We start from the raw sequence: 14,384 nt of genomic DNA, 5'->3' as shown, positions 1-14,384 counted from the left end.
GGAAATACTTAAGGCAACTTGCCTTATCTGTCAGGTAGCTCCTAATCCAAGTGAGAAGCTTGCCGGATACTCCTTTTGCCATGCATTAGTTTCGAGCAAATTCCATTATGTCAAATGCACCTTTGATATCCAATCAAGCGCACTTCGTTGCCTCTGTCCAGGGAGTTGGATCACTCTTTAGTGGGTTTCAGTACGCATCAATTTCACCTATGACCAGAAGCATTTGGTTTATTAACAAGGTTTACACCAGTGATGTTGTTGACATAATCCTGGCTGCGCTTTATCGTGTTTAAAAAACATTGGTCCACTTTGTTCCGGTACTGCCCGAATACACTCCACGTTTGACAGTTTCGGTGTTTGTGAGAAACTTTGTGTGTCTTGATCCAAACATCCATCTCAACAAATTGATTCATCTTTCCGTGATAATCATTTGTAAGAAATCTCCCATTTGGGGGGGGGGTCACCTCTGGCCAGAAATATAAAAAATGACATTTTCACCCACGAATCAAATGCATTGAATGAAGTGAGAATTCTGTTCATCGATATTAAATATTCATGTGTCTGTATGGTGCACACCAAAATGAAATTTCTATTCCATTTAGTTTCAAAGAAATAGCTAGTTAAAGGAGTATTTCGTGATCCTAGCATCCTCTATTTATGTCATTTTTCATCAGATATCCAAGAAAAAACCTATTCCCAAAATTTCAGTTGATTCCGATTTTGCGTTCGCGAGTTATGCATGATTATGTGTATTACACTGCTCCATAGACAATGCGTTGTAATTTCGTTCTGGTGCACCAGAACGAAATTCAAATTTCACGATATCTTTGCTAAACGAATTAATCTGCAAGAAATAATTTGTACATAAACATTATGTAGCCAGAGGTTTCCAGTGATGTAAAAATCTCAACTTTTTTTTTAGAAAAGTGGGGGATGAGGCTGTGGATCACGAAATGCCCTTTTAAAATGTGATATTAGGTTAAAAAAAAGACACAAATCGTCGCCACGGAAACGGAATAGAACGCACGGGTTACAAATTGGGCAACATAGCAGAAAAGATTATCCAGACTCTCATGAACATTTTGATATATATGATTTGTCCATTTGAAACATCAGTCCTACGAAATCGTTAAAAACGCACTTTTTGCTGTATGTCCTATGCTACATATAAAAGGACTTCTTACAAAAAGGACATTACTTGAGTATTCTTAAATATATAGTTTTTACACTTCGGCTATAAACAAGTGATGGGAATAATTATAAAGTAAATTTCTATAAATAAAACGAACAAACAAACAATCCCCACAGCAAGCAAACGAGATAAACTGACACACACCTGCACCTCTTTTGTTCTTATATTATTGTTTCTTATATCTTATATGAAAGTCATTTAAGTTCTGTGTCAATACGATGACTCTGCTTTTTCTTGCAGATCGTTGAACAGTAACAATATACAGCCTCGAAAAGTATATTTGAACTACATAATACGCATAAATTTACATTGTCACTGGCATGAGCGAAACGCGGTACAAAATAAAGTCTCTCATTATGCTACCAATGTCACGATATGATGTAGACGAGTTTGTTTCACTCTGTTGATCGCACAGGACAGCGCGAACAATGCCTGACATTTCTGAGGAACTAGTGAAGTAATAATCCATATTATACTACTTGAAATTTGTTTTAACTTGAAAGCCATTAACATGGTGCTTTGTGTCCAAGTTGTCATGTGTATTAGACTGTATGACTGAAATGTGGAATGTGTCTGCCTACATTATACATGCATGTAGCAATCATAATTGTAGCAGATATTTAAAATCATCTGGAAAGTGTCACTTCGGTCGAAGTTTCAAGTTAGCCTTGTCGTCAAGTTTATGCTTTTTCTAAAAATCTGTTATTAGTTTGCGTGACATTACATACAATATGGAAGGAGCAAGTGCTAACATGGATTCTAAACAAAATCAAAACTCTGATGGTGGTGACCCACAAATCTGGACAAAAGACAGAGCTGGTGACAATGGAACGGTGAAGCCACCTGGTGGAGAAGACACTACTGACACCGTTGACCATCGATATGGATGGTGTGGATGGAAGCCAGATTGTCTGCAGAAATTCAATAAACCTGTCTGGCTGTTGGTGTGTCTGGGCTTTTATTCATTTATACAGGTATTGTATTTGTTCTAATATATTTTAAGCTGTTCAATAGCGTCGTGCAAATATTTCATTTCAATCAGATTTAGTTGAAGTGTTTAATCTTGGCTGGTATTTAATACAAGCCTAGATTAAACACTTCATTTATTGTCCCTTATCAAAACTAATAGACAATCACAGATTATAACTTTAGGGAAACTACCTGTAGGATCATCTGCCTTTAGGTTAGCATATTCATGATAGCTCATGATGGTTAGTGTTAGAGATAAGATTATGTTAGGGTCAATATAATAGGATTAGAGAAATAGTGTTGTGTGTATGATTAGGGTTAGGTTTAGGGTTAGGTTATAGGTTAGGGTTTATAACGTGTTTTCGGACTAATGACCCTCGGACTATCGACCTGTAACTTGTTGATCTCATCATGTTAAATTTTAATCTTGGGCATTTAGAAAGTGTTTTCATAGTGCAGTTTTGTCCACGGCAAATTCACCGTGACCTTTTCAGCCATAAACCCGCTTAGTGAAGATTAAACCGAAATGTGCAGTACTATTATAGTAATCGATTGTCCAATGCAAATTTATTACCACGTGATAATATTAATCCAATGAGCGATCGAATTGTCCGCTACGGTCGACTAATCCAATCGATAATGATGCTATTGACATATACGGGCGGAGCTCCACTGACTGAGTTTTGGGGTATTTTTCACTGGTTTGCTATCATATACTTATCAAGGCGGTCCCCGTTATTACCTATTACGGTTTCGTGGCACCCATCTTCCAAATGCGACCAAGTCAGGGCGGCCCGGTGAAGCAAAATGTGCCTTGGATTAACACGGGAGTTTAGATAAGATGTAGATTTCCTTTCTCATACAAATGTATGGTCCCCCGTTATTAAAGCTTGTATCGGCTTAAAAATTCAGATATTTCGAAAAGAATAAGTAATTGAAACATAGAGCAAGGATTAAAATCATAGGTTTTATACTTTTTGATATATGACGCTAACTAGTTCATCTCCTATATCTACAACACAGCGCTACCAGTACGGGTCAATTACCTATTGTGAGTACCCCTGTGTTGTTTGCATACATGTAGTTAACAATAACAGCATGATGTAATCCCTGCAACTAGAATATGCTTTTCCTCATTATAATTTGATTTCAGCCACTGCTAAAATTACTTTTACATACCAATTGCATTTTCAAACTGTTATCGTGTTATTTCTCTTTTATAGGGCCTCGTCGTCAATGGTTTAATCAATGTAGTGATATCAACGTTAGAAAAGAGATTTGATTTGCCGAGTAGACAAACCGGTCTTATAGCAAGTTCTTACGATATAGCAACCGCTACACTAGTAATATTTGTGAGTTATTATGGAGGACGAGGACACAAGGTAAGTCAGAGATGTTATGTCTTCTCTGGTTAGACAGGTAAAATAGGTTTAAGTAAAACTTGGTTCTCCTTGAAGAGATCTCAGAAATTGACACGAGAAGGATCAATTACCTTCTGAACATTTTTATCAGGATTGTTGTTGAAACATTGTAGAATTTCCTATTTCTAACCCAATAAAGCAGCACTCACTGTGGACGCTTCAAAGTCTAATACTAGTAATAGACTTCTTTCTCAACACTATTGTTGTTGTGACGATCTTCTGTTTACCACAGATGATTGATACTGGTTGCTCAGCAAAGTGGTTGCCAGTTCGTTTTGCAAGAAGATCGTCAAATGCGTGACTAATTTTGAATTGCCCCTCGTCTCTGTTAATGGACCTGTATTGCTTATTTATCCAACGTTTGTATCTGTCAACCTCCTTACCAACCGCCTTAGTCTCTTCCCAATCTATGATATGATCTTTCTTCATGCTGTGGCCAGTGATGGCCGATTTTTTAACCTTTGATTGAGATTGAGATTCATTTATCATTACTACATGTATTATTATCATTGTTGTTATGGTTGTTGTTGTTGTTATTGTTGGGATTATTATTATTATTATTATTATTATTATTATTATTATTATTATTATTATTATTATTATTAGTGTTATTATTATTATTATTATTATTATTATTATTATTATTATTATTATTATTATCATCATCATCATTTAACCATACAGGCAAGATGGTTAGCATTTGGCTGTATGATCTTTGCCGTTGGTGCCGTTATCTTTGGATTACCTCACTTTACAACAGGTTTACATGAAAACATATCAGGATCTCTTGTCTGTGTTACTGATGAGTCGACAGAGGAGTGCGTTGGGTCAAGTTTATCCAACTATTTCTACGTTTTCGTCTTGTCACAAGTGCTTCATGGGATAGGTAATACACCTTTATACACCATTGGAGTAACATTGATAGATGAGAGTGTTACGGTGCACCAATCTGCACTGTATCTTGGTAAGTGTATTTGTAAACCAATAAAGTAAGGACATTATTCTATTCTACATGTAGCCTATAATGTGAGGAGAGTAAAAATATGTGAGTCACATTTCTATGCTGTCAAGGTCACTGGGCTTACTTGCCCTGCGGGGCCTTTTATATTGGAACCCACTTGGAGTGTTTTGTCGTCGTATGGCTTCGGGCTTGCCGGCCTTGATCATGTTGATTTTTTTAGTTGATACTGCTCCCAAAGATCCCCCACCGTGGGTGTGCTGAATTTCGGGGGCCAAAATTCCTTCGGGCGGGGTTTCTTAACAACTGCAGGTAATGATGAAATTGTACGGTCGTAAATAACATTTTGATATCTGGGGATTTCCCAAACATTAATAGTCTTGACTGATCACGTTATTGTAAATAAACCTCAAGGGGCTTTTCTTGATTACATATGAAAGGAAATCTCCCATTATTACATAATAAGGAATTGTTCAAAAAAGATTATACAGGGCACATCACAATAGGAACTATGGTCCATTATTCATCGTAACTTTTTAGTTCGGATATTAATATTTTACAGGCATCTTTTACGGATTGTCCGCAATAGGACCAGGCGTTGGATTTATAGTTGGTGGATCGTTTCTAAACATTTATACCGATACTGGATTAGTCGACGTTGACAGGTGACTAAATCTTAAACGTGATAACCATGATAACACTGAATGAACGATTTACTTTGATTTACCTTGTATTATGAAAAGTACTGAAAGCGATCTAGGCCCAGTTCATCTATTCATACTTTTTATTCAATATCGAATATTCGATGCAACAACTACATGCGTTGATCTATTGCCTTTCTTTATTCGCACTTAACTCAGTAGAATTTTTTCAATGATTTTGATGACCATTCTTAACTTTTCCGTTTGACCACCAATTTCATCACCGTATGCAAATAAAATATTTTTATTCCATGTTATAACCCTTTTCAGTCTTGGTTTAACACCAAATGATCCCGGGTGGATAGGCGCTTGGTGGTTAGGGTTCATCATCGGAGGCGTTATTGCCGTTCTGGTTGCAGTGCCACTCTTCGGTTTTCCGTCAGAATTGCCAGGTGAGATCCGCCATATATTGGCTAGTTTCCAGAGAGGGCCGAGAAGCTCAAGCAACCCATAGAATAAGATAATTTGGGACATATTGAAAATGTAGTTTAATTATTATCATACTGTAATGCATATAGATCCATGCCCAAAGACGCAAGTAAACTGACCAACATTGCAATGCTGCTCTTGTAGCTTCTTGTCAAGATACTGACCACGTACCTTCAGCACATTGTCGTGCCTTTTACTTTTGCACAAATTTGAGATTTATTCAAGCTCAGCAATGTTTTACAATGTCTTTCTCTCTTTCAATGTTACAGGCACCAAAGAGATTCGAGCAACCAAAGTAGACCAGGCTCAACAATCAAAACACAATGACCACGTATCTAATCCCGGCTTTGGTGACAAACTCAGCGATTTCCCCCGCGCAATTAAGTACCTGTTGAAGAATCCTACATTCCTTTGTTTTCTCCTTCTTAGTTGTACTGAAGGTTTCATTGTTAGTGGATTTTCCACTTTTGGTCCTAAACTTGTCGAGACACAATTTGGATTGACTGCCGCTGATGCATCGCTTCTTTTTGGTAAGATAAAATACTATAAAGAAAATCCAATTAAGATAAGTTTGTACTTGCTTGAGTGGTTTTTAGGGTATAATTCGTCACCACGGAACGTTGATTGCTAAACCTGATTTTTAGATAATAATGAGATAAATTAAAAGGAATTATCAGAAACGATTTGGGCGATTGCATAACTGATACGTGTGACTTTCAGTGATTTTGACCTGTGACTTAGGCAAAATCAGAGTAAAATCTTCAGACAAACAACTGACTGAGTTGGGCATAAATTATGGTGTTAAAATGCCTAACTCACCATATTAGTCACCTGTCAAAATTGCCTAACTCACCCTAAAATCTCCTTTTTGATTGGTCAATTTCATTGGCATTATAATTACAGCAGGTGCACATGCTAGACATGATTTAGGCAAAAAGCTCACTTATTCGGCTGAAAAGTGAGTTCTCGTAGCGGGGTGAAAATGTGTAGCAGGCATAAATGTGTGCCAAGTTGCATGTTACGTACTCAGCAAACACAACAATGTTTTTAAAAATGACTTTAAAAAGTAGGGTTTTTAAACCCTGTTTTTATTTTAATTAAAATTAATAAAGCATTAGAACTTAACGTACTGTAAAACCTTTTCATATCAGGTATATGTGCGATACCCGGAGCTGGATTCGGGACCATCTTAGGTGGCTACCTCGTCAAGCGATGGAAACTCAAAATCCGTGGTATGGTCAAGTTTAGTTGCATTACCAATATTTGTACCATGGTAGCTGTGATGACCATGCTCGTCAGGTGTTCTCAGGAATTAGTAGTTGGAGTCAATGTTGACTATGAAGGAAATATGTAAGTTTCAACAAGAATATAAATACAAGTAGAAAAGAAGAGAACTACTTTAATCTTACAATAATTTTGTGATAGGAGTCGCCACCTCCACATGCTCAGCCATGACTCCCCAACACTAATGCTGGTTTCATACTTTCCTGCCGCTTGCCAGTTTGCCGCTCTGAAGATGATTTAGCTTCACTGCGCAGTCACACCAGAAACACTAGCGGTGACCGCTGGCAAGCCGATATATCGATCACTCCACCTCTATGCCCAAACGGCAGCACCACTGGAATTCAAGTCAACTCGGAGCGATGCTTTCAGACTCATGCCGCTGCCGGTCAGCGGTGTGCCACTCCGCTTGCAAACAAGTGCAAGCGGCATGAGTAAGCGTCACGCTGCTCAGCGCCGGCAAGCGGCAAGCGGCAGAAAGTATAAAACACTAAGGCACAGCGTCAAATTTTGTCCTATAGCACTATCGGTGCCCTGATAGGTACCGATGGCTCTTTCAATCGTATCCCGAAGATTTTATTTCAATGTAAATAATGATAACACTATGCAAATGTTAATTATTATGCTTGACATAATTAAATACATCATCAGGGTACGTTACCCAACTTGGCACCTAATCTCTAAATACTAACCTTAATACATGTAATAACTCCAACCATCAGTTTAATTATAAACTCTTGAGATTGCGGCAGTTATCCTAAAGAGGTTTTTGAGTTTCAGTAAGTAAAGAACAAAGAAAATCGTCTGAGGAGCAAGTGCAAATGAGATTTGAATTATTCTTTTACTTTAAAAAGTAACACCCATTATTGTCAGTAGATAAAGCGCATTGCTGATCAATATTTACTTTTACTAATTACCTTTGCAAGGACAAGCATTGCTGGGGATAGACAACTTATAAATGACTGCAATTCTAACTGTGGCTGTACAAGGAAAGAATTCAACCCAGTATGCGGAGACAATGGAATGGAATACTTCAATCCCTGTTTTGCTGGGTGCACCGAAGGAACAGAAGACGCACAGGTATATTTTCATAAAATTGTTAATCAATTCAAAAATGTAACAATTTTCTTGTCAGAGAGTATATTCCCCCGGTATATCCCCAAATAAAAATCATGTTTTGATAAAGCATCTTTAAAAAAGGACTCTTCTGTCCATATTAAAACCATAATTCCTATGAATATTTGTGGAATCCTGATTACTATTACTAATCCTGATTCCTATACTTTTTAACTACCGTTTGTACGTTTCCATCTTTGTAAAGCATTTTTCAGACTGTTCGTGTCTGGAGCTAGCCCCGACCAATACATCTTTAACAGCAACAGCGGGTAAATGCGGCAGTGATTGTGGTTTGCTGCCCATGTTCCTCATTGGTACTGTCCTCTTGATGACATTTCAATTCTTAGCAGTCATCCCAGGCCTGGAATGTGTTTTAAGGTGAATTGTTTGTTTATTTGTAATTTATATGTGTGTGTGGGGGGGGTTAAAACAAAATATAAGGCTACACACTGAAATTGAAATGAAAGCGATGGATCGGACTTTTGTTCACAACACATAAAGTTGTTCACCTGAAATTTTCGATTGTTAAGACTACAACCTACTTCAGCAGAAATGATTCAGTTCGTTGATCGATTTGACAACTCTGAACTTTCATGCTAAGGTATGGTTGTATGTAACATTTGCTACATAATTCTCACTTTGGGTGAAAACGGTCTGTCGAATAATAATAGAGGTGTGTTATAATATTGTGATGGTTCAGAGAGCTTATGAAACCAGCAGTATGATCTCATGAGCAGGGACAGGCGATTTGCGCGGAACTTTTTTTCCGCGCAATTCCGCGCAATTTGCTATTTTTTTCCGCGCAAATCGCCTGTCCCTGCTCATGAGCATTTTGATCTTCATCCCAAATGATGAGATGGTGCCGACCAAAACTATATGTGGACAATGGGGTCTGAAAATAATGCCATTATTATGATTATCCTCTGCTTTATTCTATTGATATTCATGTTGTTTTACATGTTCTTAGTACCAAATTACGATTCATTCCATATGTTAAATTCAGGTGCGTGCCAGAATCTCAACGTTCGTTAGCGGTTGGTGTACAATGGATATTCGCACGAATGCTAGGTTAGTAAAGAAATACATAATAAAGCTATTTTATTGTTTTTGTCCTCGTGCCTCCCCCACCCCACCGCCTCAATTTCTTGGACTTCAAAAGATTCAAGACTTCAGAATGCTTTAGGAAACTTTATAAATAAATCAATTTTGGATTTGTATAACGCATTTTTGCAGATCTTAGAGGATTCAAAACGCTGTAATTTTGCTGCCATGGTGAATCATCACAATCAGATCGCATCAACTAGGCCGGTTGCGTTGTTACAGCCGAACTCGGCGCAATCGGGTTCTTTTTGGAATTAAAAAAACTGTTTGGGAATTAAAAAAATAAACTCCTCAACAAAAGTTTGGAAAGTTTTTCAAGCATCTGTATCTCCAATTATTTGTGACATATTCATATCGTGTTGCATATCACTGGATAGCTACAATACTCCCCTTTACAATGACACCACATTTGAAACAACAACATTTTTCACGGCTGAGTACACGTGTTGTGAATGTAGTGGGGTCTCAAAAAGAATTTGCCGAATTGACCATTATTCTGTGCTCAAACAAAGCTAGCCACTAATCTCAATAGCGGGTGGAAAACCACAGGCAGCCACAATAGTCAGGCATCTTCTCCTCATGCTGCTCACCGACCTGGTTACACATTACTATGGGATGGAATTTCATTCTTCAACCAGGATTCGTCGCAGGTTATCCAATGTGGTTGCATATGGGCTTCTCTGGCACCCACATCACGATCAAGCTGGTCCCACAAGTGTTCAATTGGATTGATGTCTGGCCCCGGGTCTGGCCTGATGGCAGGCCATTTTGACTCTACTCCCCTATTCTGTAGGTAGTCGTTGACTACCGTGGCTATGTGGGGCGAGCGGTGTCATCTTGGAGGATTGCATTAGGTCCCAGATTGTGAAGTTATGGGATTGCAGCTTGCTGCACAGAATAATGGTTAATTTGGCACATTCATTTTGAGACACCACTACATTTACGAGGCGTGTACTCAGCCGTGAAAAATGTTAATGTTTCAAATGGGGTGTCATTGTAAAGGGGAGTATTGTAGCTATCCAGTGATATGCAACGCGATATGAATATGTCACAAATAATTTGAGATACAGATGCTTGAAAAAACTTTCCAAACTTTTGTTGAGGAGTTTATTATCATGTTTTGCCAAATGAAGCACAGCTAAATCCTAATCCTTTAATTGATTCTAACTGGCAATTAAGTCAAGTTTTAATTTTATTTTGGCCAATTATTTTTGAAAATGAGGGCCAAAATATACCTTTTTAGAGTTAGTCTTCGTATGCTGTGACAATTAAGCCCAAAGCCTTGACTAAGACTAATTTCAGGTTATTCTAATTTTTGGAAAACACATTTTCTACTATCTTTATAACCAATTATCAACATAAAATGAAGAGCTTTGTTGCAAAACCCCTTACATCCACTTTTGACTTTTTGAGAAAAACAGCTTTTTTTAATTGTGCAAGTATTACTTGTTCGATTTGATTCAATTTGGGATTGGATAAAGTGCTGATGAATAGAAACTAAAAGAATAGGTTTGGGACAATTTTCAAGGCTTCCTATTTATTTTATTATTTATTTTATATCGCACCTTTTGTGGATGTAAGGGGTTTTGCAACAAATTAAATTTACCCCTTTTCTAGAAACCACCTTTGCAATCAAATTTGAGCCCATTTGTTTGCACTACATTATGTAACTTGACTAATGCTTTGAAAATCAAAAAGAAAAATTGAAATATCTCATTTACTTTTTTAATTATGAATTTTTAATTAAATTCGGGAAAATGGCATTTTTTGGGTATTTCCGAAGCTACACCTTTTGTTAATTAAAATGATTTTTTCAAACATAGTGACCCAAAAACAGTTCCTTTTGGTTTTAATAGGTAAAGAACATTCCAGGCTACCATTATACATCAAAAAATTTAAAAGAAAACAATTCTATATTCATTTTAAGTTCAGATTTCCGGAAATTCCCTAAGATTTCCCAAACGGGAAATATGCGATAACTCCGGAAGGGAAGGTAGTATGAAGGTCAAACAACCACCAAAATGTGTATTTTTACCCACACTATAATATTATGCCAATAACTCAATTTGGCCAAAAGTGGATGTAGGCCTAAGGGGTTTTGAAACAAAGCTCTTCAAATATTAAATTTTATGGGCTAAATTTTGAATGCTTAGAATTTGAGACTGAAATTGTAAGAAATCATTCAAAATTGCATGTTTTTGGCCAATATCGCTCAAATTACTATCAAAATTTTACTTTAATTGCCTGTTACAACTAACTAAATGTTTAGTATTCAGTACAGGTTTTATTTGACAAAACAGGATATTGCTTTAATCCATTTCCCATAGGGTGCTTCTTATCACCAGCTTCCTGTGCGTTTACTTGTCCACAATTTCCTTTTTGTTACACCATATTATCCTGCTGATGACTAGGTAGGTTTTGACATTGACATTTAAACAAATATATGAAATGGACCTCCTTTCTGAATAGATACATAACGCCATATCTTGCTTTTTTCCACAAAATCATTCAGGTACAATTCCTGGGCCTATCGCCTTTGGTGCAGCTCTAGACACTTCATGTATTCTCTGGCAGCAGGACTGCACAGGAGCAGAAGGGTCGTGTTTTCTCTACAGCGGAAGTGGGATCGCATGGAAATTCACCCTTATGGGTTTTAGTTGCGTACTTGTGACTTTGATATGTTTCTTACTGGCTCTTTGGACTTACAACGGCCCTGCAGATGATGAAATGGATGATGAGACAAAAGAAAAAAAGTACAAACTTGATGTCGATGATGATAATCGTAATGTCAAGTTGGTATCAAGTAGTAGCCAAGTTGGAATTGTTGCCAATGAGAGTCTTCCAGTATCTGATGATGTCTTCCATGATGAGAATGATGACGACGAAAAGACATCAGGGAATGTCGATCACGATTCTCGTGTATAATCGGGTCAGTGAAGATATCTTGTCTTCAAACTTCCAAGGACAATAATCGTTTTAAAGCTTTGAACATTAAAGAGACTCTACCTAAATCATGTTAACTGGTAATTGTTGACAATTTATTTTTTAATATGCGCAGTAAGTATATAAAAATTAATAAGGCTCACATTAACTTCGTCTGATAGACTTACCTGGTTCTAGTTTAGAAAAATCGCGTTTCATTAGGCATGTTAGGCAAGTTTGCGTAAAAGCGGACAGATACCGCTCTATGAAAAATGAAGTGCGTATTTAACTTGGTCTCCTAACTAAATTGCCGTATATAGTCAGTTTACAAATTACTCTAAACGGACTATATAGAGCAGTTTAGGATGACTATATTTACGCCCTCTGTTTTGCTTTATTGCCCTGCGGGGTATTTTATATATTGGAACTCCATTAGTTGCAAGTCCTCACTATGGGAGTTTCCGGCCTCAGACCTTACCGGGTTTGCAGCCTTTATGTTTTTATGCCTCCACCGGAGGTATTATGTTTCCTGGTTGTCCGTCTGTCTGTCTGTCTCTCTGTCCGTCCGAGCTTGCGAGTGCAATTTCTCAGAACTGGTAAGACGTACAGTGATGCAAGTTGGTGGAGGGATGGTTATTGGGGGTCTTCAAATTATAGGAGATTTTCGTCGCAAAATATGGTAATTAAGTACCTAATTTGCATAATTTATGCGTAATATGCGTAATAAGCAAAATACCTTGTGAACAGATTATCTGGAGATCCGTATGGGGTACAGTGACGTAACTTGGTGGGAAGTAGCGTGGCCAGATGTTCTCGACCGGATTAGATTTTCAGTGCAAAATATGCTAATTAAGTACCTAATTTGCATAATTTATGCGTATTTGATGCGTATCAAGCCAAAAAACCTTGTGAACAGATTATCTGGAGATCCGTATGGGTTACAGTGACGTAACTTGGTGGGGAGTAGCAGGGCCAGAGGTTCTTGACCTGATTAGATTTTCAGCACAAAATATGGTAATTAAGTACCTAATTTGCATAATTTATGCGTAACAAGCAAAATACCATTTTCTCGGAGACTAGGGGTCGCACGTTCCTCAAACTTGGTGGGTGGGTGCATCTTGACCCTAGACAGAACAAGTTTGTATTGGTCAGTGGGTCAAGGTCACCCGAGGTCATGCAGGGGTCATCTGAGGTCAAATTAGCAAAAACTGCCGTATGGGCATGAAACTTGGTGGGTACAGTCAACATTTAGAGTCAAATTTTTGGAAGATCATTCCAGGGTCATCCAAGGTCACCCAGAGGTCATCACTGGTTAAAATGATATGCCTCAAGGTGGAGGCATTGTGGCCGACGCTTTGCGTCGAGAACCGCGCAAGTCGAGAACCGCTCTAGTTCTTGATACTTCGCCCCATCCCCTCGGGGCTTAAATACATCAAAGGCCGCAAGCCCGGTAGGGCCGAGGCCGGAAACTCCCATGGTGAGGAGTGAAAGCAAGGTGAATACGTAACCTTAAGGACTGGTCTCGGTTATGGTCTCATTGTCGTCCAAATATATGTCGTGAACTTTGTTGACAAAATCCTGGGAGTTGACCATGTGATGTTTAGATTTCCCAACCAACAGTCCAATAATATAGGCGACGTGTTTTGCTACATTGTAAGCTTACTCAAGGGAGCGTGCCATTTGTGGATCTTCGGAAGACCGTAGAAGTTTGCTTGCAAGATTACTTTCAATCTAACAAAACGCATTGCCTATATTCATTTTTGTCAACTCCCAGGATTGACGCATTCAACATTTGTATTGCAAGATAAGAGTATTTAGGGTCTTTATTGGCACTCGCCTGTACTGCTTTTTACGAGGGGCGGTCATGAAGTTCGTAGAACAAGGTACTTAATAATGAGTACAACCCAATTCTTTCTAGCTCACTCTTGAACGTGGTCACTGCATACCTTAATGCACCCATTGCAATTTTTCCTGAAACCTTCTGTGTCGAAAAAATGGAAGTCTTCCGCTTGCTCCACGAGCCACTCTTCAGTGAAGGCTCGCCCGCAGTGATAACAAACAGACCTGTTATTATGAAGGTAGGAATTGAAATTCTAAAATAGGTTTCACTAACTGGGGGCCATGCCTGGACCACAATATGGCTGCTTTAGTTGTCTGACCGCTCTGCTGGTAATGGCAGATTGACAAACTGAGAATAGGGTACATGACACAATTTGAGAACAGTCCCATTCCTACCATCAACCCTCTTCACGTGAGGCTTACCTCAATTTTGCTATCAAAATTGTATTATATAT

General features: G+C 38.1%; 1 protein-coding gene across 2 annotated transcripts; it reads left to right on the top strand.

The window, feature by feature from the left end:
• Positions 1 to 917: 917 nt before the first annotated feature.
• Positions 918 to 12,589, top strand: LOC140150468 (solute carrier organic anion transporter family member 4A1-like). 2 transcript variants are annotated; one of them, XM_072172487.1, is made up of 11 exons: positions 920 to 2,166; positions 3,385 to 3,543; positions 4,267 to 4,546; positions 5,103 to 5,205; positions 5,512 to 5,633; positions 5,940 to 6,200; positions 6,822 to 7,020; positions 7,878 to 8,031; positions 8,273 to 8,445; positions 9,071 to 9,135; positions 11,681 to 12,589. In XM_072172487.1, the coding sequence occupies exons 1-11, from the start codon at positions 1,924 to 1,926 to the stop codon at positions 12,091 to 12,093; spliced, it is 2,172 nt and encodes a 723-aa protein (XP_072028588.1). In that variant the 5' UTR covers positions 920 to 1,923; the 3' UTR covers positions 12,094 to 12,589. The 2 variants fall into 2 exon arrangements, with proteins under 2 accessions (XP_072028589.1, XP_072028588.1); XM_072172488.1 differs by lacking the exon at positions 9,071 to 9,135 and having other exon boundaries at positions 918 to 2,166; positions 11,681 to 11,953.
• The last annotated feature ends 1,795 nt before the right edge of the window (positions 12,590 to 14,384 follow it).

Source organism: Amphiura filiformis, chromosome 4, assembly GCF_039555335.1.
Source record: "Amphiura filiformis chromosome 4, Afil_fr2py, whole genome shotgun sequence".
Classification (NCBI taxonomy): domain Eukaryota; kingdom Metazoa; phylum Echinodermata; class Ophiuroidea; order Amphilepidida; family Amphiuridae; genus Amphiura; species Amphiura filiformis.
The sequence above is the reverse complement of the archived record's forward strand: the minus strand, read 5'-3'. Positions and strand labels throughout refer to the sequence as shown.